Below are 25,540 nucleotides of genomic sequence, written 5' to 3'. Positions count from 1 at the left end.
TGATAGCTCAACGCGTAAAATGCAACTTCAAGCTATAAACATTTGGAGATTATCTAGGACAAAGGATGGACATCCAGTACAATTCCTCAGCTTGTGGAATCTTAGGATTAAAGTATCAGTGTCTTGATCCACAGACACAATTGTTGGAGACTGGAGAGTGAAACCCCTAACCCTAACCCGTCTTGCAGCGGATTAGCAGGATACCGAATCATGCAAGATCCAGAATGTGCCACGCCAAAATTGAACATGGGATAGAAAATCTTTGCCGTTACCTGCACCTGTTGGCCTCTTTGCCCTGCCTCATACACTTGATGTTGTGGTCCGTGATAGTGGCTTGGATCCTTAGTCTCCACCCCCTGACAAGTGACCACTAACCAATCAGATAAGAGGAGTGTAACCTATAAACAATCTCAGAAAAGGCTAGGCTTTCTATTTAACGAAAGTTGAAGTACAAAACATATTCAGTTTTAGATGAGAGCAACTATTGTCAACTAATCGTGTAACAGTACACCAGATCAACATATGATACTCACTAAAATGCACTACATATCTAAATAAAGGCACACTAAGTTTCTATGTAAGATATATCTCATGAGCCGCTTTCATTTGCACATTGTAGGCCTGCCCCTTCATGCTGAGCTCCTTCGCAAGAGCCTTGTTGCCAACCAAGTAAGCCTGTCTAGCCTGTCAGGTGTATCCTTATGTGAATACCTTAGCAACTCATAAGATATACCAAATTTAAAAACAGTATGTTACAGATAGTGGACTCTATTCATGAAAAAAATGGACCTCATCGAACAGGTAAAGTAAATTGCAAATGTAGACTTCAGTATCCATAATGCTATAGTGCTTACCTGCTCAAAGCAGGTATTCCGGACCCTGGCAAAATCACGAGCCTCTCCCCTTGATTCTAAGTACATACTTGCTGGTGGATTGCATATACAGAGAGAAATTAATAAGCGATAATTGGATCACAGTAAAGGAACTCAAAAGTTAGCATAATTCTCCCTGATTTCTATGTATCCATTCCCGATTTTTCACTAAATGAAGAAAACAGGCAAGAGCAAAACTCATCCAAACATGAAACATAGAGGGAACTGTGCAATATGGACCAGAAAGACTTCAGAGTATCAGATGAGTATTACCCACTGCATCACCAGTCTCAAGCCATGGGGCAACTCTTCCGCTGCTGATGCTTTGAAACTTGTTCCCAGATGATTGTTTAGTGCTAGAACTGTACTGCTTGGGTACAGAAAGAGCTGAAATGCCTGCCTTTCTTGATTCTCAGTTTCCCACTGATTTTGATTCTGCAATGATATATAGAAAGAAATATGCAGAGAGAAATCACATAAACACAAGGTGAATTACGAATATCGCATGCACCTCCTCTCATTGAAATGCTCTCCGACTGATTATTTTTGTAATGATTAATCTCATTTATAGCACCCTAGGTCTTCCTTCTGGCACATGACACAGACAATTATTCAAACACAAGGGGTGCATTGCAGTTTCTGCCTCCGAGACGGCCGGCACCACCGCGGCTATGCGTCTGCATGGAGGGGAAGGCGAGGCGGGGGCATGGCGGGCACAGGGGGTTTTTATAGCAGCGTGGAGAAGGTGTGGATTGGGCCGGGGTGTTGGGATGACAGGGGCGGAGGAATAGTGGACGGGGCTGCGTACCTCCCGGGCGTGATGCGGGGATGGGCAGGCGCGCAGGGATGGCGATGGCGGGGTCGGACCTTCCATGATGGCGGGGCGTCGAGGGTGCAGAGAGCGGGGCGGGTCCTCCACACGATGCCCTTCCTTCCTTGGAGCAGTCGAGCGGGGATGGCGCGCGGGGATAGCGATGCGGGCGGGGTCGGACCTTCCATGCGTGGGGCACGACACCCTTCCTTCCTAGGAGCAGCCGAGCGGGGATGGCGATGCGAGCGGGGTCGGACCTTCCATGCGCGGGGCGTCGGGGGCGCGAGAGAGAGCGGACGACTGCAGGCAGAACCGTGCACCAAAATGTGTGTGTACGTCTACACTATTGTCTTATAGAGTAGTATATGATTAAATTAGAAAATGATAGATTCTTATTATTATAACAATTTGGCTCAATACGTGTTTATGTTAGTTTTATATGATTTTTACTAAATTGATTATTATAAAAACGTACTAAAAAGCTAAGTGTTTAATAGTCCGCACCCGTTTTAGTGGCACGAGATGAAACAAACATAACCCCAGGTCCATTGAAGAAAACCTAATACGTATCTCCGCAGGCCGCACAAAATCGCAAATATCTCCCAAGCAAACGAGTTCGCTGGACGCTCTGGCAAAAGGATTCGCAATGGATACACAACGAGCGGTCCACTCCCCGCGAGAGACGCAACCTCTGTCACCGATGCGCTTGCCAACGCTCTCATAAATATCCACTGACATGTAGGCCAATGCTTTTCAATGGGGCCTGGACCCAACCACTACCACCGAAAGCGTCAGCGACACAGCTAGTTTTTGGGTATACACGAGCACCGTATGCTCGTGTCCGATCCTATCGCCACCACCCTCTCGCCTCGCCATAAAGGGCGGGGGCCGCTAGGGTTAGCGCATCGGAATCAATCGTGTTTCTCGCCTCCACGCCGAGACCAATCCAGCCACCGCCAACTCTTTGCCTCGCCTCTCCGATTCGAGGGAACGATGGAGTGCGTCACCGATATGCCCCTCGCGACGCTGGACAGCCGACCGCGCAAGCGGCAGCGGCTCGGGTGGGACGTCGTTCCCGCCGAGATGTATCAGGTTACGCGGCCGCGGCTTGGTTGGGACGTCGGCCCCGCCGAGATGAATCAGGTATAATCTCATTTACAGTCTCCGTTTCCCTTGCCGATCTATTGTTTGGGATGTCGATTTTCCACGCGCAGCGCGTTTTGGTGCTGTTGTTCTAGGGTTAATAGTGGATCTGTAGAATAGCAGTACTGGTAACCGTAGATTGACTCGCTCTGTTGTCGATCTATCATATTACTCGCAGATTTAATACGATTGCTAGGGTCAAGTGGTTGATTTGTTCAGCTTATGATGGCTAGGGTTAGGTGGTTGATTTATTCATCGTGTGATGGGTGACCGGTGGTCAATATTGTTGTTAGGATTGTCATGTTATAGTCTGTACAATCATATATTTTTCATTATTTATTATACCTTTTTTTGTATTTATAATAATGGTTTTTTAAGCTGGTACCCTCGGTTTCGCTGGTGTGCCCATTTTTACCCTTAGTTGTGTTTTTTCTCAGTTTTGCCCTTCCCTTCTATAGCACTGGAAGGGCAAAGGGCAAAACTGAGCAAAAAAACACGACTAAGGGTAAAAATGAGCACACCAGCAAAACCGAGAGCACCACCTTAAAAAAAACCCAATAATCTGTCTGTCCTGTGTTGTGCTCTGTAGATGTTAATTTAGGAACTATAGGATTAAAGTAAATTATTCATTTATTGTTACAAGCAGTTTTATGTAGTCACCGCTGTGCCATAAGAACTTATGTACTTGTTAATGATTTTGCACAATGTTTTGAGACATGAAACACTTCCCTTTCTATATTGCTATTGTATAAACCGGCTGCGGCATGATGCTTTGGTGATTTGGTTGCTTAATAACTCAGTTCATTGGAAAATTTATTGGTTTGTCTCTCCATGTTCAGTTTGCACTTTGTGGACAAGAAGTTGTGAATGCCTTCAGTGCTGCAGTGTTGGGCCTATCTTCAGGTTGTGTTTCTTCTCAAGTCAACCAAGAGCAGCCTCATGATGGTTCCCCTCCTCTGAGAGAAGATGACAAGAATGGGCATTATGTTTTTGCTGTTGGAGATAATCTCACATCTCGCTGTAATTATCTGCCATCAGCGTCTCTTGTTGCCAATGCAAATCTGTTTCCATGGTTGGTTCTTATTGATTCTTTTCTATGCTTGCAGATAAGATCAATGCAAAAATGGGAGAAGGTCAGTTTGGATGACCATGTATTCTGAAATAGTTGATTTAACTCGCATTGGGCATGCCAATACATTCAGCAAATTTTGTCTATAACTGAATGTGTCTGGACTCTGGAATACACCAGGTACCTTTGGTCAGGTGTTGGAGTGTTGGGATAAGGAAACAAAAGAAATGGTGGCCATAAAGATCATCAGGGGCATTAAGAAGTACAGGGATGCTGCAATGATCGAAATTGGCATGCTTGAGAAGCTTGGTAAATATGGTGAAAGCAGATCCAGGTGAGTTTGCTGGTTCAGTTAGCACCTATATGCGTGCTTACGTTCATAAGATTGCTTGTATATAAGCTGGTCTATTTTGCAGTTGTGTTCAAATTCGGAACTGGTTTGACTATCGTAACCATATCTGTATTGTAAGTACATTGTTAGATTATGACAATTATGCACTGACCCAAAAATATAACCATATGGTGCTTAAACGTTGGTGAATTTGGATTAATGGTGAGCAGGTCTTTGAGAGGCTTGGACCAAGCTTATATGATTTTCTGAGGAAAAACAATTACCGCTCATTCCCAATTGCCCTAGTTCGGGAGTTTGCCAAACAACTGTTGGAATGTATAGCATGTGTGTGCACAGTTCTTTCTATTACCCCTCCTGCACTATAATGCATATACATTAGTTTTGTGCATTATCTGTGCTGCATTGCAGCCTGTCATTAATCCATTACTCATGCTTGTACTCCAGGGAGTATCTAACATCATGTGATGTTTTTGTATTTACCCTCTCTCTGTAATGTGTTGCAGTTATGCATGAATTGCGCCTCATACACACTGATTTAAAGCCTGAGAACATTCTCCTTGTTTCTCCGGAGTACATTAAAGTGCCTGATTACAAAGTATATCTTGTTCTTTTATATTTAATTCACCTACCCAAGATTTACCTTGTGCTATGCTTGTTCTTTTATTGTGTATTGGTAGCGGGGGTAGAAAAATATGGTACTGATCCTCTTTTTTCATTTGCCAGGTCTCATCCCAATCCCCAAAGGAGGGGTCCTATTACAAGCAGTTGCCCAAGTCTAGTGCTATCAAGGTGATTGATTTCGGTAGCACTACTTATGATCAACATGATCAGAGTTATGTGGTATCGACGAGGCACTATCGGGCTCCAGAAGTTATATTGGGTATCTATCGTGTCTATTGAAAAGCTTTTCCTAGTTCAGCTCGATTTGGTGATATTTTATGATTGTGTGGATCTTGTTCAGGACATGGATGGAGTTACCCATGTGATATCTGGAGTGTTGGTTGTATTCTTGTTGAGCTTTGCACGGTATGTTAATGGGACCTTGGCTTCATTTGGCATGTACAAGTACCAGGGGATCTGAGTTACCAAGGTTGTGCAGGGTGAGGCGTTATTCCAGACTCACGAAAACTTGGAACATCTGGCTATGATGGAGAGAGTTCTTGGACCTTTGCCGTACCATATGCTTAAGAGGGCAGAGTATGTTCCATACCAATGCAAGTCTGAACATCAATGCTGTGAGGTCTGGTCGATATCTTGTCTTACTAATCCTTGTTTGTAGTCGGCACTCTGACAAATACATCAGAAAAGGACGCCTGAATTGGCCTGAGGGTTGCACCTCGCGGGAGAGCATGAAAGCTGTGATGAAATTGTCCAGGCTTCAGGTATGTCTTAACAATGATAGGCAAAACATGTATTTCTGTCTGTAGCATGTGAGCTAATGTCTGTTTATGAATTATGAACAGAATCTGGTGATGCAAAATGTGGACCAGGCTGCGGGAGATTTCATTGGTCTTTTGCAAGGGCTCCTGAAGTATGACCCAGCAAGCCGTTTAACAGCACGAGAAGCACTGAGGCATCCTTTCTTCACCGAAGGGTTTGGGCGAAGAAGATGATACGTCCTTGAAGCAGACCTTGTTTGTCCTCTGTCTCTGACCAAACTGTATATAAAGCTGAAATGGAGCTGTTTCAATCTTGTTTGAAACGTCGTGTAACTATAGTTGTATCACAAGGGAAGTCAGACGGATACTTTTTACTAATCCTGACTTGTTTGAGTTTTGCAAGCCAATTCAATGAAAGTTTGGGTTGAACAGAATGTGTTGCTTGAAATATTAAAACTCGCATCTATCTGGTTTTAAAATAAACCAGGGTCCATTTTTTGTTCACTATCTAAAAATAGGTTAGGTAGTCTTTACTCCTTTGTTTAGGAGAGCTTTAGGAAATTTAGTAGAGTAGGTTATTAGATGCTCCAGAAAATCATAAGCTTCGAGTTATAAGCTTTTAGAAGATACTCTTTTCGTCTAGTATCCTAAGGTCTGTTTCGTGTCTTTTTAAGTCACGAAGGTTTATTCTAAGTCGGTATTTTAAATACCCTCTTGGCTATGTTTGGCTGCACTCAGATCGGAGAAGATTGAGGTGGATTAAATTTTATTTTATTTAATTTTGATTTGACTAGTAAGGGATTTAGGGTCTGTTTGGATACAATATTTTTCAAAATTATGGTTTTATAATACTATACTTTGCAATTATTATGATAATACCGTAGTTTTGGTCAACTCCAAAAATATCATGTTTTTGAGAAATATTGTTTAGATAAAACATTGTAAACCATGATATTAGACAAAATCTAGCCATGCCATGAAAACTTTGGGTTGAAATAGAGTTTTCAATACTCTAAAAATATTAAGATATCTATAATACCATGATTTTGAAAATAGAGTTTTTAGGAATGGAATCAAACGCCTTATAACATAAAATGTTATGGTATTACTAAAAATCATGGTATTATCTACAAGCTACAAAAATCTTCAATCTCCTTTAATCTACCTCTAACCGAATAAATCTGTAGTTGTCCAAGGTGTTCCTAAGGGAGTATTTGTGCATGATTGTTATTTACCTTTTAATACTCTATCTATCTTAAATTAAAATCTTTTTAGTTAATTAATAGATTATACAATACTTAATGTATGTACATGTATAGATTCATTACCATCCATTAAAATATAGACATAAAAATCAAGATCTAAAATAAATACTATTTTGGGAAGAAGAAAATATTGATTCTAGTCTCCATTAGGGCTTGTTTGTGTGTTTTATAGTATTCACCACAATACACATGAGTTAAGGTAGATTGGAGTGTAAATTAAACTAATTTACACTTTAACCTCCCACAACCCATGTGTATTGTAGCGAATACTAGATTATTCGAACGTAGCCTTAGCCGGTAGCCTCCATCAACACATACCTAGCTTGGTTATCTCATTGGAAATGCATGCCTCTTGAGGCGACAACCATAATGGAAAATATATTATAGGTAGACTATATAAAACATAAATGGTGCAAGCTATGCTGAGCGGTAGACCATAACAATAGAAAACAATAATTTGAACAAGTTGTGTTGACCACGCTTACAGTAGATGCTCCTTGAAACAAACTTACTATCAAGCTATGGACTAGTTCACGTTGAATCCAGTACCAGTAGTCATCTAATCGTTCTTTCCAAAAGGCCATCGAGTATTATAATTAGGGGTATCTAGATCACGCCTCTAAAACGCGTTTAACCTTAAACTACCATAAAACATGTTCCCCAAGGTCAAGAAAGTGAGCCACGATTCGCTCGAGACCTCACTCAGCGGTCGCTTAAAACTCCACCTCGCCCGAGCCTGCCCTCGAGCAAGGGTAGCACTCGGGGAAATCCTCGTGTCGCCGGAGGTCCCCTCTCCATAGAACAACTGTTTCCGTCTTGCTCAAGCCCGCCTCGGGCTTAGAGGACAGCCCCGAGCCCGGTCTCAATCAAATGTCACGGGAACCACGAGGACATGAGCAATCAATGCGCATACCTACTCCACGTAACGCTTTAGTCAAATAGGAGCGACAGGACCGTGGTCCCGTCCACTTTCACCAACAACGATGACACATACCCGGGAATAATGGCTACTGCTCCCTCACGATGTCTGCCAACTCTGGATAGGACGCGCGTACGACAAATCATGGTCTAGCCCTCGGGAAGAAACTCCGCCTCATCTGAGCTTGGCCTCGACCACCTGTCTCCCGCAAATCCCGCAGAAGGCCACTCCTTCAACTGTTCCCTACACGACTGCGAGCCCTAGAGCTGGCTCGGCCATGGCCTCGGGAAGACTTCTGCCTCGCCCGAGCGTGGCTTCGGCCTTGATAATACCGACGAAAGGACACCCAACGTCACCAGAAGCTGCAGATCTGATGTCGGATACCCTACATATTGCTAAGAGCTTTTTGCCATACTTACCACTGCTCCAACCACTACGACTCGGACAACTCCTCCATTGAATAGGCTCGGGTGCGTGACTGAGCCCCAGGCACTAGCCTCGGCTCTCTGCACAGTCAAAGATGCAAATACAAGAACCAGACATCTCCTTCCCGACTTAAGTCAACAACAAGTACAAAGGCCATACCGGCTATAGGGGCCCGGACACGCCTCCTCTCCCATATACGACAAACTCTGGCGTTCCTGGTGGCCCTCCTGGAGGCTATAAATAGAGGAGCCCAGGTCTTCAGAGGGAGGGCGAACACTTCACAGTTTTCACCTCCATGCGAATATTGGCACTTGCCTCAATCAACCCCAGGGACTTGGGATCCTTTCCCTCTCCCGGTCAGCTTGTATTCCCTACCGCAAGCACTTAGGTGCAAGTAATATAAGTCTAATCCCCCTCTGCTGGAAGCAGGACCTTCTCTTGCCCGAACCAGGATAAAAACTTGTGTCTCCATGGCATCTCAGTGTAATTTCAAGCAAAGCAATTAGAATATTCTTTTATTAGATCGATCATTTCATCTCTAGGATCGACCTCCAGGGTCTTCTTTATGAAAGTTGGCCTCAGAGTTTTACCATCTGAAAGGGAAATGTGCCCTTGGGCCATTTCTATAAATGTTTTGGTGATTAGATGCTCAACACATATTGTTTTCTTTGATATAAGCTAAGTGTCAAAGAGATGCAAATGGAAAAGAAAGGTATGATTCTAGCCTTAGTAAATTATTTTTGGTACTAACATTATTCTACTAAGTGCTAGAAACCTTGTCAAAACGAGAGAAATCGAATTGGAGAAGTTTGGCTAAGTCCAGCCAACTTTGCACCAGCCTACGGTGCACCGGACTGTCCGGTGCCCAAGCCGGTGCCCCGACAAACAGGTCGCTCTTAGGAAAATGCTGAGGGCTCCACGGCTATAATTCATCGGACTGTCCGGTGTGCCAGCCGCACGCCCGGCCAACGGTCGACCGCACGATCAGCGGGTGACATGTGGCTTAGCCAACTGTCAGAAAGTCGCACCGGACTGTCCTGTGTGCCACCAGAGTGTCCAGTGTGCCACGGGGCCCGTGGCTGCAACGGTCGGCTTCGCAAGAAAAGGAAGGAAATCACGCACTGTTCACTGTCCGGTGGTGCACCGGATTGTTCAGTGCGCCCACGGACAGAAGGCAACCAGTGCCTTCCAAATGGAGCTCAAATGGCTCCTAGCTGCCTTGGGGCTATAAAAGGGACCCCTAGGCGCATGGAGCACAACACCAAGCCTCCATTGAACATCCTACGATGCCTAGACTCCACAAGCACTACTGTGTTGTTAGTGTCTCTATGCAGGGATGAGTACAATAAAGTCAGCAGCATGGACAATGCCAAGCAAATATGGGATACCCTCAAAATCTCTCATGGTAGTAACGACACCACCATGATCACAAAGATGGAACTGGTGGAAGGTGAGCTCGAGAGATTCACCATGAAAAGGGGAGAGGAGCCAACCGAAACATACAACAGGCTCAAGACCCTGGTGAACAAGATCCGAAGCTATGGGAGCACAAGATAGACGGATCATGATGTCGTTCGACTCATGTTAAGGTCATTTACTGTTATTGATCCTCATCTTGTAAACATTATCCGTGAAAATCTCAGGTGCACCAAGATGATGCCTGAGGAAATTCTCAGAAAGTTCGTAAGCGAGCGCATGATGGTAAAGGAAGCTAGGTACGTTGATGACATCGCCAATGGACCACTCCCACTCTACGAGCCGTAGCCCATTGCCCTCAAGGCAACAAGTAGCAAGGAGGCACTACCTAACAAGGTAGCACAAGTGGAGGCTGCCGGGCTCAACGAGGATGAAATGGCGCTTGTAATCAAGCGCTTCAAGACTGCTTTAAAGGGACGCAAGTAATATCCCAACAAGAATAAATCAAGGGGAAATGAGAGCACCTAGAGGGGGGGGGGGTGAATAGGTGATCCTGTAAAAATCAAATACTTGTAGCCACAAAACTTGGTTAAGAGTTAGTGCAATAGGATCGAGTGGCTAAGGACCGAGCTTTTGTGAAACACAATGATCACAGAGAAAAACAACACAAAAGACACGGTGATTTATCCCGTGGTTCGGCCAAGTATACCACTTGCCTACTCCACGTTATGGCGTCCCAATGGACGAGGGTTACACTCAACCCCTTTCAAGTGATCCAATGATCAGCTTGAATACCACGGTGTTTTCCTTTCTTATACTTTCTCCCGTTTGCGAGGAATCTCCACAACTTGGAGCGTCTCGCCCTTACAATTGATGATCACAAAGAAGCACAGAAGTAAGGGAGGGGAGAGCAACACACACAAGACTCAAAACAAGAGCACAATCACGCACACAAGGCCACAACTTGAGCTCACAACACAACTCGAGGAGTTCTCTACTCAAATGGGGCTCAAGTCACTATCTCAATGAATCGAATGCGCGAGAATGGAGTCTTGGTGCTTAGGAATGATCAAGGAATGCTTGGGTGTCTCCTCCATGCGCCTAGGGACCTCTTTTATATCCCCAAGGCGGCTAGGAGCTGTTTGAGGCAATCTGGGAAGGCAATTCTTGCCTTCTGTCGGGTGGCGCACCGGACAGTCTGGTGCACCACTGGACAGGCACTGTTCATGGTCCGGTGCAGATCGCCTTCCTAAAATGGCACAGCCGACCGTTGCAGAGTTGTAGCCGTTGGCGCACCGGACACTGTCCGGTGCACACCGGACAGTCCGGTGCCTCCTGCCGACCGTTGGAGCGAGCCACGCGTCGCCCGCGGATTTGGCGGCCGACCGTTGCGCTGGCGGCCGTTGGCTCACCGGACAGTCCGGTGCACCACCAAACAGTCCGGTGAATTATAGCCGTACGCCGCCGACGAATTCCCGAGAGTGGCCAGTTCGCCAGAACCCAGCCTGGCGCACCGGACACTGTCCGGTGCACCACCGGACAGTCCGGTGTGCCAGACTGCGCTAAGTCTTGGCTGCTCCAGCCAAGTCTTTTCCTTTTTCTCTTTTCTCTGATTCTAGCACTTAGACAAATATTTTAGTACACAAAAACCAATGTACAAAGTCTAGAATCATACCTTCTTGTTGATTTGCACTTCATTCATCATTTGGCACATAATTACTCACTCAAAATGTGTTGAGCACTTAATCACCAAAATATACTAGAAATGGCCCAAGGGCACATTTCCCTTCCAATCTCCCCCTTTTTGGTGATTTATGCCAACACATCAAAAAACAACCAATAGAAGTGCAACATCCATATACTTGAGAACAAAGATTGTTTTTGATTCAAATTTGGCATATTTGGATCATTCTTTGCCACCACTTGGTTTGTTTTTGAAATCAAACTCATTTTCCTATCTCTAAGTTAAACACACTTGTTTAGGCATAAAGAGAGATATTCCAAGAGAAAATTGATCAAGAGCCAAAAACTCCCCCTTTTTCCCATAAACAAATATTCTCCCCACAAGAGACCAAATTTTGCACATGAAGAGTATTTTGACAAATCAAGAGTTCTAACTCTACTATTTTCAAAGTTCTCAAGTGGTAGCTGATCCATTTGCTTTGGCCTTAATTTCTCCCCCTTTGGCATTAAGCACCAAAACGGGATCATTATTGGCCCTCAAACCCCATTGCCTCACCAAAAAACGTCAATGAAGATTAAAAAGGCAATAAGAGCATGGAGATGAACTTGGAGTAAATTACCCTTTCATCGGAGTGCAGTGGAAGTCTTGCATGGTCCAAGTTCACCTTTCCCTTTCAATCCACCTTTGAGACTAAATTAAGTAAACTCAAGCACACGGTTAGTCTCAAAGGGTCAAGTTGTAGCATTTCTCCCCCTAAATATGTGCATCATTCACACATGGACTTGTGAGGTCCGTGGATCCCTTGCAGAACTTGAGCACCATAAATAAGCAATAATATGCATAAAGGAACATGATTAAAGACATAAAATGCATGTATGCTATAGATCAATCCAAGTTATGCGAATCTAAGACATTTAGCTCACTACGCAGCCTGCAAAAAGTCTTCTCATCTAAAGGCTTGGTAAAGATATCGGCTAGCTGGTTCTCGGTGCTAACATAAAACACTTCAAGATCTCCCTTTTGCTGGTGGTCTCTCAAAAAGTGATGCCGGATGTCAATGTGCTTTGTGCGGCTGTGTTCAACAGGATTGTCCGCCATGTAGATTGCACTCTCATTGTCACATAGGAGTGGGACTTTGCTCAGATTGTACCCAAAGTCCTAGAGAGTTTGCCTCATCCAAAGTAGTTGCGCGCAACACTGTCCTGCGGCAACATACTCGGCCTCAGCGGTGGATAGGCAACGGAGGTTTGTTTCTTTGAACTCCAAGACACCAGGGATCTTCCTAGGAATTGGCACGTCCCTGATGTACTCTTCCTATCAACCTTGCATCCAGCATAATCGGAGTCTGAGTATCCAATTAAGTCAAAGGTATACCCCTTTGGATACCAGATCCCGAAGCAAGGCATAGCAACTAAATATCTAAGAATTCGCTTAACGGCCACAAGGTGACACTCCCTTGGGTCGGATTGAAATCTAGCACACATGCATACGCTAAGCATAATATCCGGTCTACTAGCACATAAATAAAGCAAGGATCCTATCATAGACCGGTATGCCTTTTGATCAACGGACTTACCTCCTTTGTTGAGGTCGACATGTCTGTCGGTTCCCATTGGAGTCTTTGCGGGCTTGGAGTCCTTCATCCCGAACCGCTTGAGCAAGTCTTGCGTGTACTTCGTTTGAGAGATGAAGGTGTCGTCCTTGAGTTGCTTCACTTGGAACACAAGGAAGTAGTTCAACTCGCCCATCATAGACATCTCGAATTTCTGTGTCATCACCCTGCTAAACTCTTCACAAGACTTTTGGTTAGTAGAACCAAATATTATGTCATCGACATAAATTTGGCATACAAATAGATCACCATCACAAGTCTTAGTGAAAAGAGTTGGATCGGCTTTCCCAACCTTGAAAGCATTAGCAATTAAAAAATCTCTAAGGCATTCATACCATGCTCTTGGGGCTTGCTTAAGTCCATAGAGCGCCTTAGAGAGCTTACACACATGGTCGGAGTACCGTTCATCCTCAAAGCCAGGGGGTTGCTCTACGTACACCTCCTCCTTGATTGGCCCTTTGAGGAAAGCACTCTTCACATCCATTTGGAACAATCTGAAGGAATGGTGAGCGGCATAGGCTAATATAATGCGAATAGACTCTAGCCTAGCCACAGGAGCAAAAGTCTCCTCGAAATCCAAACCTGCGACTTGGGCATAACCTTTTGCCACAAGTCGAGCCTTGTTCCTTGTCACCACTCCGTGCTCGTCTTGCTTGTTGCGGAACACCCACTTGGTTCACACAACGTTTTCCTTTGGACGTGGCACCAGGGTCTAAACTTCATTTCGCTTGAAGTTATTGAGCTCTTCCTGCATGGTCAACACCCAGTTCGGATCTAGCAAGGCCTCTTCTACCCTGAAAGGCTCAATAGAAGAGACAAACGAGTAATGCTCACAAAAATTAGCTAATCTAGAGCGAGTAGTTACTCCCTTGCTTATATCACCCAAAATCTGGTCGACGGGATGATTCCTTTGAATCGTCGCTCAGACTTGAGTGGGAGGGGCCCGTGGTGCTTCTTCTTCCTCAACTTGGTCTTTGTGTGCTCCCCCTTGATCACACGTCTCATCTTGAGGAACCTGTTCATCATCTTGAGTTGGGGGGTGCACCGTTGTTGAGGAAGAAGGTTGATCTTGCTCTTTGTGTTCCTGTGGTCGCACATTTCCAATCGCCATGGTGCGAATTGCGTCCGTTGGAAGATCATCTTCATCTACATCATCAAGATCAACTTGCTCTCTTGGAGAGCCATTAGTTTCATCAAATACAATGTCGCTAGAAACTTCAACCAAACCCGATGATTTGTTGAAGACTCTATACGCCTTTGTATTTGAGTCATAACCTAACAAAAACCCTTCTACAACTTTGGGAGCAAATTTGGAATTCCTACCTTTCTTCACAAGAATGTAACATTTGCTCCCAAATACACAAAAATATGAAATATTGGGTTTGTTACCGGTTAGAAGTTTGTACGACGTCTTCTTGAGGAGGCGATGAAGGTAGACCCGGTTTATGGCGTGACAAGCTGTGTTCACAACTTCTGACCAAAACTGCTCGGGCGTCTTGAATTCTCCAAGCATCGTCCTTGCCATGTCTATAAGCGTCCTGTTCTTCCTCTCTACCACACTGTTTTGCTGTGGTGTGTAGGGAGCGGAGAACTCGTGCTTGATTCCTTCCTCCTCAAGGTACTCCTCCACTTGAAGATTCTTGAACTCGGACCCATTGTCGCTCCTTACCTTTTTCACCTTGAGCTCAAATTCATTTTGAGCTCTCCTTAAAAAGCGCTTTAGGGTCCCTTGGGTTTCTGTTTTATCCTGCAAAAAGAATACCCAAGTGAAGCGAGAAAAATCATCAACAATATCAAGACCATACTTACTTCCCCTGATGCTAAGCTAGGCGACGGGTCCGAAGAGGTCCATATGAAGTAGCTCTAGAGGTCTTGTCGTGGTCATCACGTTCTTGCTGTGATGAGTACTTCCCACTTGTTTACCTACTTGACAAGCTGCACAAGGTCTATATTTTTCGAAAGATACATTGGTTATACCTAACACGTGTTCTCCCTTTAGAAGTTTTTGAAGGTTCTTCATCCCAACATGTGCTAAACGACGATGCCACAGCCAGCCCATGCTAGTATTGGCAATTAAACATGCATCTAGATCGGCCTCCTCCTTCGAAAAATCAACTAAATAGAGTTTGCCGTCTAGTACACCCTTAAAAGCTAGTGAACCATCACTCCTTCTAAAGATAGACACATCTATATTGGTAAACAGACAATTATATCCCATATTACATAGTTGACTAACAGACAATAAGTTATATCCTAGCGATTCAACTAAGAACACATTAGATATGGAATGCTCGGATGAAACAACTATCTTTCCTAGGCCTTTAACCTTGCCTTGGTTCCCATCTCCAAAGATGATAGAATCTTGGGAATCTTTGCTCTTGACATAGGAGGAGAACATCTTCTTCTCCCCCGTCATGTGGTTTGTGCATCCGCTGTCGATAATCCAGCTTGAGCCCCCGGATGCATAAGCCTGCAAGGCAAATTAGGCTTGGGTCTTAGGTACCCAACTCTTGTTGGGTCCTACAAGGTTAGTTACAATATCCTTTGGGACCCAAATGCAAGTCTTGTCTCCCTTGCATTTGGCCCCCAACTTCCTAGCAACTACTTTCTTATTTTTACATGAAAGTACAAAATTAGTGTTGCAGGCATGAAAAACAGTAGCAGATTCATTAGGCATTTTCTTAGGCACATGATGAATAACATTTCCCTTCCTATGCCTACTTCTACCATGCACAAAAGTAGAACTTGAAGCAATCATAGCATGTGAATCATAAGTACCATAACTCCTGTTATAATGAGTATTCCTAGAAACTTTTCTATCATAAATGAACGCATGATTCTTTTGAATGCAACTAGACATAGGGGCCTTTCCTTTCTCCTTGTTGAGAATGGGAGCCCTTTGGATTGTTAAGTTCTTGGCTTCCTTATTAAAGCCAAGCCCATCCTTAATTGAGGGGTGTCTACCAACAGTGTAGGCATCCCTAGCAAATTTTAATTTATCAAAGTCACTTTTGCAAGTCTTAAGTTGAGCATTAAGGCTTGCTACTTCATCAATTAATTTAGAAATGGAAATTAAATGTTCATTACAAGCATCACATTAAAATCCTTGCATCTATTGCAAATTACAACATTCTCTACACAAGAACTAGATTTGTTAACTACTTCTAGCTTGGCATTTAAATCATCATTAATACTCTTCAAGCTAGCCACAGTTTCATTGCAAGTAGATAACTCAGAAGATAGTAATTCATTTCTCTTTATTTCTAAGGCAAGAGACTTTTGAACGCTAACAAACTTGTCATGTTCCTCATACAGAATGTCTTCTTGCCTCTCTAGTAGTCTTTCTCATTTAAGGCATCAATCAATTCATTAATTTTATCTACTTTTGATCTATCTAAACCCTTAAATAATTCACTATAGTCTACTTCATCATCACTAGATTCATCATCGCTTGAAGTAGTATACTTAGGAGTTTCACGAACGCTTACCTTTTTCTCCTTTGCCATGAGGCAGGTGTGGCGTTCATTGGGGAAGAGAAAGGACTTGTTGAAGGCTGAGGCAGCGAGTCCTTCGTCGTCGGAATCAGAAGATGAGCAGTCCGAGTCCCATTTCTTTCCGATGTGTGCCTCGCCATTTGCCTTCCTATAGCTCTTTTGCTTCTCTTCTTTCCTGCCTTTTCCTTGTTCCTTGTCTGCGGTCTTGAAGCGCTTTATGATTAGGGCCATCTCATCCTCGTTTAGTCCGGACGTCTCAACTTGTGCCACCTTGCTAGGTAGCGCCTCCCTGCTGCTTGTTGCTTTGAGAGCAACGGTTTGAGGCTCGTAGATGGGCATTGGGCCATTCAATCCCCCATCAACGTATCTTGCTTCCTTGATCATCATACGCCCGCTTACAAACTTTCCGAATATTTCCTCGGGCGTCATCTTTGTGTACCTAGGATTCTCACGAATTGAGTTCACAAGATGAGGATCAAGAACAGTGAAGGACCTGAGCATAAGTCGGACGACGTCGTGGTCCATCCATCTCGTGCTTCCATAGCTCCTGATTTTGTTGACCAGGGTCTTGAGCCTGTTGTACGTTTGCGTTGGCTCCTCTCCCCTGATCATTGCGAACCTTCCCAGTTCGCCTTCGACCAACTCCATCTTGGTGATCATGGTGGCGTCGTTCCCCTCATGAGAAATCTTGAGGGTGTCCCAAATTTGCTTGGCGTTATCCAAGCTGCTCACTTTGTGGTACTCGTCCCTGCACAAGGATACTAGCAAAACAGTGGTAGCTTGTGCATTTTTATGGATTTGCTCATTAATGAAAACGCAGTTGTCAGTACTATCAAAAAGCATTCCGTTTTCAACAATCTCCCAAATACTTGGATGGAGAGAGAATAGGTGACTACGCATTTTGTGACTCCAAAATGAGTAGTCTTCTCCATCAAAGTGCGGTGGTTTCCCAAGTGGAATTGAAAGTAAATGAGCGTTGGAGTTAAACAGAATACGAGAATAATCAAAAGAAAAGTTTGAGTTAACCGGTTTATTTTTCTCGTCGTCGTCGTCTCTTGGGGAAGAAGAAGACTCGTTGCTGTCGTAGTAGACGATCTTCTTGATGCGCCTCTTCTTCTTCTCGTCTCTTTTCTTATGACTCGAGCCAGAGTCCGAGGGCTTATCATCTCTTGGCTCATTGACTATGGACTCTTTTGTCTTGTCGTTGACCACCATTCCCTTTCCCTTAGGATCCATCTCTTCGGGCGATTAGTCCCTTTTGTGAAGAGAACGACTTCGATACCAATTGAGAGCACCTAGGGGGGGTGAATAGGTGATCTTGTAAAAATCAAATACTTGTAGCCACAAAACTTGGTTAAGAGTTAGTGCAATAGGACCAAGTGGATAAGGACCGAGCTTTTGTGAAACACAATGATCATAGAGAAAAACAACACAAAAGACACGGTGATTTATCCCGTGGTTCGGCCAAGTATACCACTTGCCTACTCCACGTTGTGGCGTCCCAATGGACGAGGGTTGCACTCAACCCCTTTCAAGTGATCCAATGATCAGCTTGAATACCACAGTGTTTTCCTTTCTTATACTTTCTCCCGTTTGCGAGGAATCTCCACAACTTGGAGCCTCTCGCCCTTACAATTGATGATCACAAAGAAGCATAGAAGTAAGGGAGGGGAGAGCAACACACACAAGACTCAAAACAAGAGCACAATCACGCACACAAGGCCATAACTTGAGCTCACAACACAACTCGAGGAGTTCTCTACTCAAATGGGGCTCAAGTCACTATCTCAATGAATCGAATGCGCGAGAATGGAGTCTTGGTGCTTAGGAATGATCAAGGAATGCTTGGGTGTCTCCTCCATGCGCCTAGGGACCTCTTTTATAGCCCCAAGACAACTAGGAGCCGTTTGAGGAGATCTCGGAAGGCAATTCTTGCCTTCTGTCGAGTGGCGCACCGGACAGTCCGGTGCACCACCGGACATGCACTATTCATGGTCCGGTGCAGATCGCCTTCCTAAAATGGCACAGTCGACCGTTGCAGAGTTGTAGCCGTTGGTGCACCGGACAGTCCGGTGAATTATAGTCGTACGCCGCCGACGAATTCCCGAGAGTGGCCAGTTCGCCAGAACCCAGCCTGGCGCACCGGACACTGTCCGGTGCACCACCGGACAGTCCGGTGTGCCAGACTGCGCTAAGTCTTGGCTGCTCCAGCCAAGTCTTTTCCTTTTTCTCTTTTCTCTGATTCTAGCACTTAGACAAATATTTTAGTACACAAAAACGAATGTATAAAGTCTAGAATCATACCTTCTTGTTGATTTTCACTTCATTCATCATTTGACACATAATTACTCACTCAAAATGTGTTGAGCACTTAATCACCAAAATATACTAGAAATGGCCCAAGGGCACATTTCCCTTTCAGGAAAGCGCTCCTGCTTCAAATGTGGTAAGTCTGGTCATTTTATAGCACAATGTCCCGACAATGAAAATGACCAGGGACAAGAAAAGAAATGGAAGAAGGAGAAGAAGAAGAACTATAGGAAGGCAAAGAGCGAGGCACACATTGGCAAGGAGTGGGACTCGGACTACTCTTCATCCAACTCCGAAGATGAGGGACTTGCTGCTTCAGCCTTCGACAAGTCCTCCCTCTTCCCCAACGAGAATCATACATGCCTCATGACTAAGGAGAAGGTACGTACTCGAGATACTCCTAAGTTCACTTCTTCTAGTGATGAGGAATCTTCTGATGATGATTAGATTATAGTGATCTATTTAAAGGATTAGATAGATCTAAAGTAGATAAAATCAATGAATTAATTGATACCCTTAATGAGAAGGATAGGCTGCTAGAGAAAGAAGAAGGTATTCTTTATGAAGAACATGATAAACTTATTAATGTTGGAAAATCTCTTGCTTTAGAGGTTAAGAGAAATGAAATTATTTCTTCTCATTTATCTTCTTGTAATGAATTTATGTCTAGTCTTAAGAATTTAAATGCTGATTTAAATGCTAAGATAGAAAAAGTGAATATTTCTAGTTCTTCTGTGGAGCATGTGTCTATTTGTAATAGGTGTAAAGATTTCGCTATTAATGCTTGCAATGCACATGCTTCCACTATTCTTAAGTTAAATAATGATGTTGCTAATCTTAATGCTCAACTTAAAATTTGCAAGAGTGATTATGAAAAATTAAAATTTGCCAGGGATGCCTATACCATTGGTAGTCACCCCTACATTAAGGATGGACTTGGTTTCCAAAAGGGAACCAAGAACTTAACAAGCCAAAGGACCTCCAATCTCAACAAGGAGAAATGGAAGGCTCCTATGGCTAGTAGCTCTCATTCTTCTCATGGTAGGATGAATCATGCTTATTTGTATGCCCGTGTTAAGAATGTCTCTAACATTGCTCATCATGATGGTTGTTATAGTCATGCTGTACGTCATGATGCTGTTTTTGATTCTCATGCCATGTTTGCATGATCTAGCTCTTCGCATGCTCATGGTAGGAATAGACCTAGGCGACATGTTCATCATGTTGCTTCTCATGCACCTAGAAATGCATCAAGTAGTCCAACTATGCTCTATCATACTTATGATGCTTCATTTGTGCTTATGTGCAAAAATGATAAAGTAGTTGCTAGAAAATTTGGGGCATAAATGCAAGAGAAACAAAACTTGCACCTGGGTTCCAAAGTCTTATGTGACTAACCTTGTAGGACCAAACCAGAGTAGCTTAAATCATCTTACATGTTTATGCATCCGGGGGTACAAACTGGATTATTGATAGCGGATGCACAAACCACATAACGGGGGAGAAGAAAATGTTCACCTCCTATGTTAAGAACAAGGAATCCCAAGACACGATCATCTTTGTAGATGGGAATCATGGCAAGGTTTAAGGTTTGGGAAAAATTGCCATCACTACCGAGCATTCAATTTCTAATGTATTTTTAGTAGAATCGCTTGGTTACAATTTACTTTCTGTAAGTCAATTATGTCATATGGGATATTATTGTCCATTTACAAATATTGATGTATCCATCTTTAGAAGAAGTGATGGTTCATTATATTTTAAAGGTGTATTAGACGACAAGCTCTATTTAGTTGATTTCTCTAAAGAGAATGCCGATCTAGATACATGTTTAATAGCTAAGACTAATATGGGTTGGCTCTGGCACCGTCGTCTAGCACATGTTGGAATGAAGAATCTTCATAAGCTTCTAAAGGGCGAACATGTGTTAGGATTAACTGAAAGGGAAATAGGGTCAAACCTTTTCCTATATGATTTTGGTGGTTGAAATGCACAACACAAATAATTGGATTAACTAGTTTGCTCTAGATTATATGTTCTACAAGTGCTAAAGGTTCAACACAAACCAATAAAAAGATCAAAGTTAGGGTTCAAAAGAAAGGAGAAAAAGAAACCGAAGAGAACCCTGTCTGGCGCACCGGACAGTGTCCGGTGCACCAGGGGAGATCGACTCAAACTATTCACCTTCGGGTTTCTGGAGAGCCGCTCCGCTATAATTCACCGGACTGTCCGGTGTGCCAGCGGAGCAACGGCTAGCGAGCGCAACGGTCGACTCCAACGGTCGCCTGCAACGTGAACAGTGCGCGGACAGTTCGCGCAGAGTCAGAGCAGCGCTAGAAGGCGCACCGGACTGTCCGGTGCCCCAAGATGTCAGAGCTCCAACGGTCGAAACCGTTGACGTGGCTGGCGCACCGAACAGTGTCCGGTGGTGCACCGGACTGTCCAGTGCGCCCATCGACAGACAGCCTCCCCAACGGTTGGTTTGGTGGTTGGGGCTATAAATACCCCCAACCACCACCACTTCAAGCATCCAAGTTTTTCAGACATCTCATTCAATACAAGAGCTAGTGCAATCAATACAAGACACAATTCAAAAGAATCAAAGCCTCTCCAAGTCCCAAATACACTCCAAACACTTAGTGACTAGAGAGAGAGTTTTGCTCGTGTTCTTGGAGCTCTTGTTCTTGGATCACTTTCTTCTTCCTCTTTCTTGTTCTCAAGACACTTGTAATCAAAGCAAGAGACACCAAGTTGTGGTGGTCCTTGTGAGGGGTCTAAGTGACCCATTTGATTAAGGAGAAAGCTCACTCGGTCTAAGTGACCGTTTGAGAAAGGGAAAGGGTTGAAAGAGACCCGGTCTTTGTGACCACCTCAACGGGGACTATGTTTGCAAGAACCGAACCTCGATAAAACAAATCATCGTGTCACTCGCTTTATTTCTTGGTTGATTTGTTTTCGCCCTCTCTTTCGAACTTCGATTTTATTCTAACGCTAACCCCGGCTTGTAGTTGTGCTTAATTTCTATAAATTTCAGTTTCCGCCTATCCACCCCCTCTAGGCGACTTTCAATTGGTATCGGAGCCCGATACTTCATTAGAGTTTAACCACTTGAAGTGATGTCGGGAGGATCCGCCAAGAGGGAGATGGAAACGACCACAAGCCACGGGAAGGTTCCATCAAGGGAGTCTGACGCCAAAGGAAGGGAGGAATCACCTCCCGTGTCAAGTCGCACCGGAGTGGTGACAAGAAGAAGATGAAGAAAGTGGTCTACTATGAGACCGATTCTTCATTGCCCTCTACCTCCGGCTCCGACACTCCGTCCGTCACTTCTAAGCGCCATGAGCGCAAGAAGTTTAGTAAGATTCCCCTACGCTATCCCCGCATTTCTAAACACACTCCTTTACTTTCCGTCCCATTAGGCAAACCACCGGTTTTTGATGGTGAAGATTATTGTATGTGGAGTGATAAAATGAGACATCATCTAACCTCACTCCACTCTAGCATTTGGGACATTGTTGAGTTTGGAGCGCAGGTACCATCCGTGGGGGATGAAGGATATGATCCGACATTTTGACTCCCAAGCCACCACTATACTCCTCGCCTCTCTATATCGAGAGGAGTATAATAAGGTGCAAGGGCTTAAGAGTGCCAAAGAGATTTGGGACGTACTAAAGACCACACATGAAGGGGATGAGGTGACCAAGATCACCAAGTGGGAGACGATCGAGGGGGAGCTCGGTCGATTCATCCTCAACCAAGGAGAGGAGCCACAAGCAATGTACAACCGGCTCAAAATCTTGGTCAACCAAGTGCGCAACCTCGGGAGCACCAAATGGGATGACCATGAAATGGTCAAGGTTATTCTAAGATCACTTGTTTTTCGTAATCCTACACAAGTTCAATTAATTAGTGGTGATCCTAGATATAAGCTAATGTCTCCCGAGGAGGTTATAGGAAAGTTTGTGAGCTTTGAGTTGATGATCAAAGGCTCCAAACAAATCGTTGAGCAAGGTGGCACCTCCACAACCGAGGTGCAACTCATCGCATTCAAAGCGACGGAAGAAAAGAAGAAGAGTCTACATCAAGTAGGCTCTCCATCGACGCCTCCAAGCTCGACAACGAGGAAATGGCGCTCATCATCAAGAGCTTCCGCCAAATCCTCAAGCAAAGGAGGGGGAAGGATTACAAACCCCGCTCCAAGAAAGTATGCTAAAATGTGGTAAGACCGGTCATTTTATTGCTAAATGTCCATTATCTAGTGATAGTGACAGGGGTGACGACAAGAAGGGAAAGAGGAAGGAAAAAAAGATACTACAAGAAGAAGGGCGGTGATGCCCATGTATGCCGGGAATGGGACTCCGATGAGAGCTCCACCGACTCCTCCTCCGACGAGGACGCCGCCAACATTGCCGTTAATAAGGGTCTCCTCTTCCCCAACGTTGGCCACAAGTGCCTCATGGAAAAGGACGGCAAAAAGAAGAAGGTAAAATCTAGAGCCTCCACTAAATATATGACATCTAGTGATGAGGGTAGCTCTAGTGATGATGAAGATGATTTGCTTGCTCTTCTTGCCAACTTAAACATGCAACAAAAAGAAAAATTGAATGAATTGATAGGTGCCATTCATGAGAAGGATGAACTCTTGGATAGCCAAGAGGAATTCTTTATTAAGGAAAACAAAAGGCATGTTAAAGTTAAAAATGCCTATGCTCAGAAAGTAGAGAAAAATGAAAACATGTCTAAAGAGCTTAGCATTTGCCTTGACACTGTCTCTAACCTTGGAACTGAGAATGCCAAATTACTTGCTAAGGTTGAGAAGTTAAATGGTTGTGATGATTCTCTTGTCAATCTTAAAAATGATAATGCTAGTTTAATTGCTAGGATTGATAAATTGAATGAATCACTTTCTAGCCTTAAAATTGAAAATGACAAATTAATTTCTAAGGCTAAAGATTTAAATGTATGCAATATCTCTATTTCCAATCTTAGAAATGAGAACGCCATTTTGCATGCTAAGATTGATGAATTAAAATCTTGCAAACCTTCTACATCTAGTGTTGATCATGTTTCTATTTGTACTAGATGTAGAGATATTAATGTTGATGCTATTCATGGTCACCTAGCTTTAATTAAAGAACAAAATGATCACATAGCTCAACTAACTGCTAAAATTAATGAGCATGAGACAGAGAATGAAAAATTTAAATTTGCTAGAAGCATGCTCTATAATGGGAGACGCCCTAGCATTAAGGATGGCATTGGCTTCCAACAGGGAGACAATGTCAAGCTTAATGCCCCCAAGAGATTGTCCAATTTTGTTAAGGGCAAGGCTCCCATGGCACAGGATAACGAGGATTACATTTTATATCCTGCTGGTTATCCTGAACATAAAATTAGGATAATTCATTCTAGGAAGTCTCATTCTGGTTCTCAGCATGCTTTTATGTATAAGAATGAGACATCTAGTTCTAGACATTCTACTCATGTTAAAATGACTAAAAAGAAATCTCCTGTTGCATCAATTGAGCCTAATGTTTCATTTAAGACTTGTGATGCTTCTTATGTTTTAACTAACAAATCAGGCGAAGTAGTTGCCAAATATGTTGGGGGCAAACACAAGGGCTTCAAGACTTGTGTTTGGGTACCCAAGGTGCTTGTTTCTAATGTGAAAGGACCCAAGACCGTTTGGGTACCTAAGAACAAGGCCTAAACTTGTTTTGTAGGTTTATGCATCCGGGGGCTCAAGTTGGATAATTGATAGCGGGTGCACAAACCACATGACAGGTGAGAAAAGGATGTTCTCCTCCTACGAGAAAAACGAAGATCCCCAAAGAGCTATCACATTCGGGGATGGAAACCAAGGTTTGGTCAAAGGACTTGGTAAAATTGCTATATCACCTGACCATTCCATTTCCAATGTTTTTCTTGTAGATTTTTTAGATTATAACTTGCTTTCAGTTTCTCAATTATGCAAAATGGGTTACAACTGTCTTTTTACGGATATAGATGTTACCGTCTTTAGAAGAAGTGATGATTCAGTAGCATTTAAGGGAGTATTAGAGGGTTAGCTATACTTAGTTGATTTTAATAGAGCTGAACTCGATACCTGCTTAATTGCTAAGACTTATATGAGTTGGCTCTGGCATCGCCCACTAGCCCATGTTGGGATGAAGAATCTTCACAAGCTTCTAAAGGGAGGACACTTTTTGGGACTGACAAATGTTCATTTTGAGAAAGACAGGGTTTGTAGCGCATGTCAAGCAGGGAAGCAAGTTGGTACCCACCATCCACACAAGAACATCATGACGACCGACAGACCGCTTGAGCTACTCCACATGGATTTATTCGGCCCGATCGCTTACATAAGCATCGACAGGAGTAAGTATTGTCTTGTAATTGTGGATGATTATTCTCGCTTCACTTGGGTATTATTTTTACAGGAAAAATCTTAGACCCAAGATACCTTAAAGGGATTCTTGAGACGAGCTCAAAATGAGTTTGGATTAAGGATCAAGAAAAAAAGAAGCGACAATGGGACGGAGTTCAAGAACTCTCAAATTGAAGGCTTTCTTGAGGAGGAGGGCATCAAGCATGAGTTTTCTTCTCCCTACACACCTCAACAAAATGGTGTAGTAGAGAGGAAGAATAGAACTATACTTGACATGGCGAGGACCAGGCTTGATGAGTACAAGACTCCAAACCGGTTTTGGGCGGAAGCAATCAACACTGCTTGCTACTCCATCAACTGGCTCTACCTTCACCGAATTCTCAAGAAGACATCTTATGAA

The 25,540-nt window shown here is 43.7% G+C and overlaps 1 protein-coding gene and 1 long non-coding RNA gene across 2 annotated transcripts; one reads left to right on the top strand and one right to left on the bottom strand.

The window, feature by feature from the left end:
- Positions 1 to 258: 258 nt before the first annotated feature.
- On the bottom strand, positions 259 to 1,949 carry LOC103653715 (uncharacterized). The gene is made up of 3 exons (XR_002268777.2): positions 1,146 to 1,949; positions 855 to 925; positions 259 to 684 (listed from the first exon to the last, which is right to left on the bottom strand). It is a non-coding gene; the product is annotated as an uncharacterized lncRNA (long non-coding RNA).
- A 666-nt stretch (positions 1,950 to 2,615) lies between these two features.
- On the top strand, positions 2,616 to 6,004 carry LOC100280413 (uncharacterized). Its single transcript, NM_001361074.1, has 12 exons — positions 2,616 to 2,826; positions 3,666 to 3,846; positions 3,933 to 3,959; positions 4,076 to 4,229; positions 4,312 to 4,360; positions 4,457 to 4,571; positions 4,751 to 4,842; positions 4,971 to 5,127; positions 5,209 to 5,273; positions 5,347 to 5,444; positions 5,527 to 5,629; positions 5,711 to 6,004. The coding sequence occupies exons 1-12, from the start codon at positions 2,677 to 2,679 to the stop codon at positions 5,858 to 5,860; spliced, it is 1,341 nt and encodes a 446-aa protein (NP_001348003.1). The 5' UTR covers positions 2,616 to 2,676; the 3' UTR covers positions 5,861 to 6,004.
- Positions 6,005 to 25,540: the final 19,536 nt, after the last annotated feature.

This window comes from Zea mays, chromosome 4 (genome assembly GCF_902167145.1).
Source record: "Zea mays cultivar B73 chromosome 4, Zm-B73-REFERENCE-NAM-5.0, whole genome shotgun sequence".
NCBI classification, from domain to species: Eukaryota; Viridiplantae; Streptophyta; class Magnoliopsida; order Poales; family Poaceae; genus Zea; species Zea mays.
This window is presented reverse-complemented; position numbering and strand designations above follow the sequence as displayed.

Coding starts and splice junctions, on each gene's coding strand:
- LOC100280413 (NM_001361074.1), top strand. CDS start 2,677: ATGGAGTGCGTCACCGATATGCCCCTCGCGACGCTGGACAGCCGACCG. Junction 3,847..3,932: donor AGATAATCTCACATCTCGCT/GTAATTATCTGC, acceptor CTATGCTTGCAG/ATAAGATCAATGCAAAAATG. Junction 4,843..4,970: donor TTAAAGTGCCTGATTACAAA/GTATATCTTGTT, acceptor TTCATTTGCCAG/GTCTCATCCCAATCCCCAAA.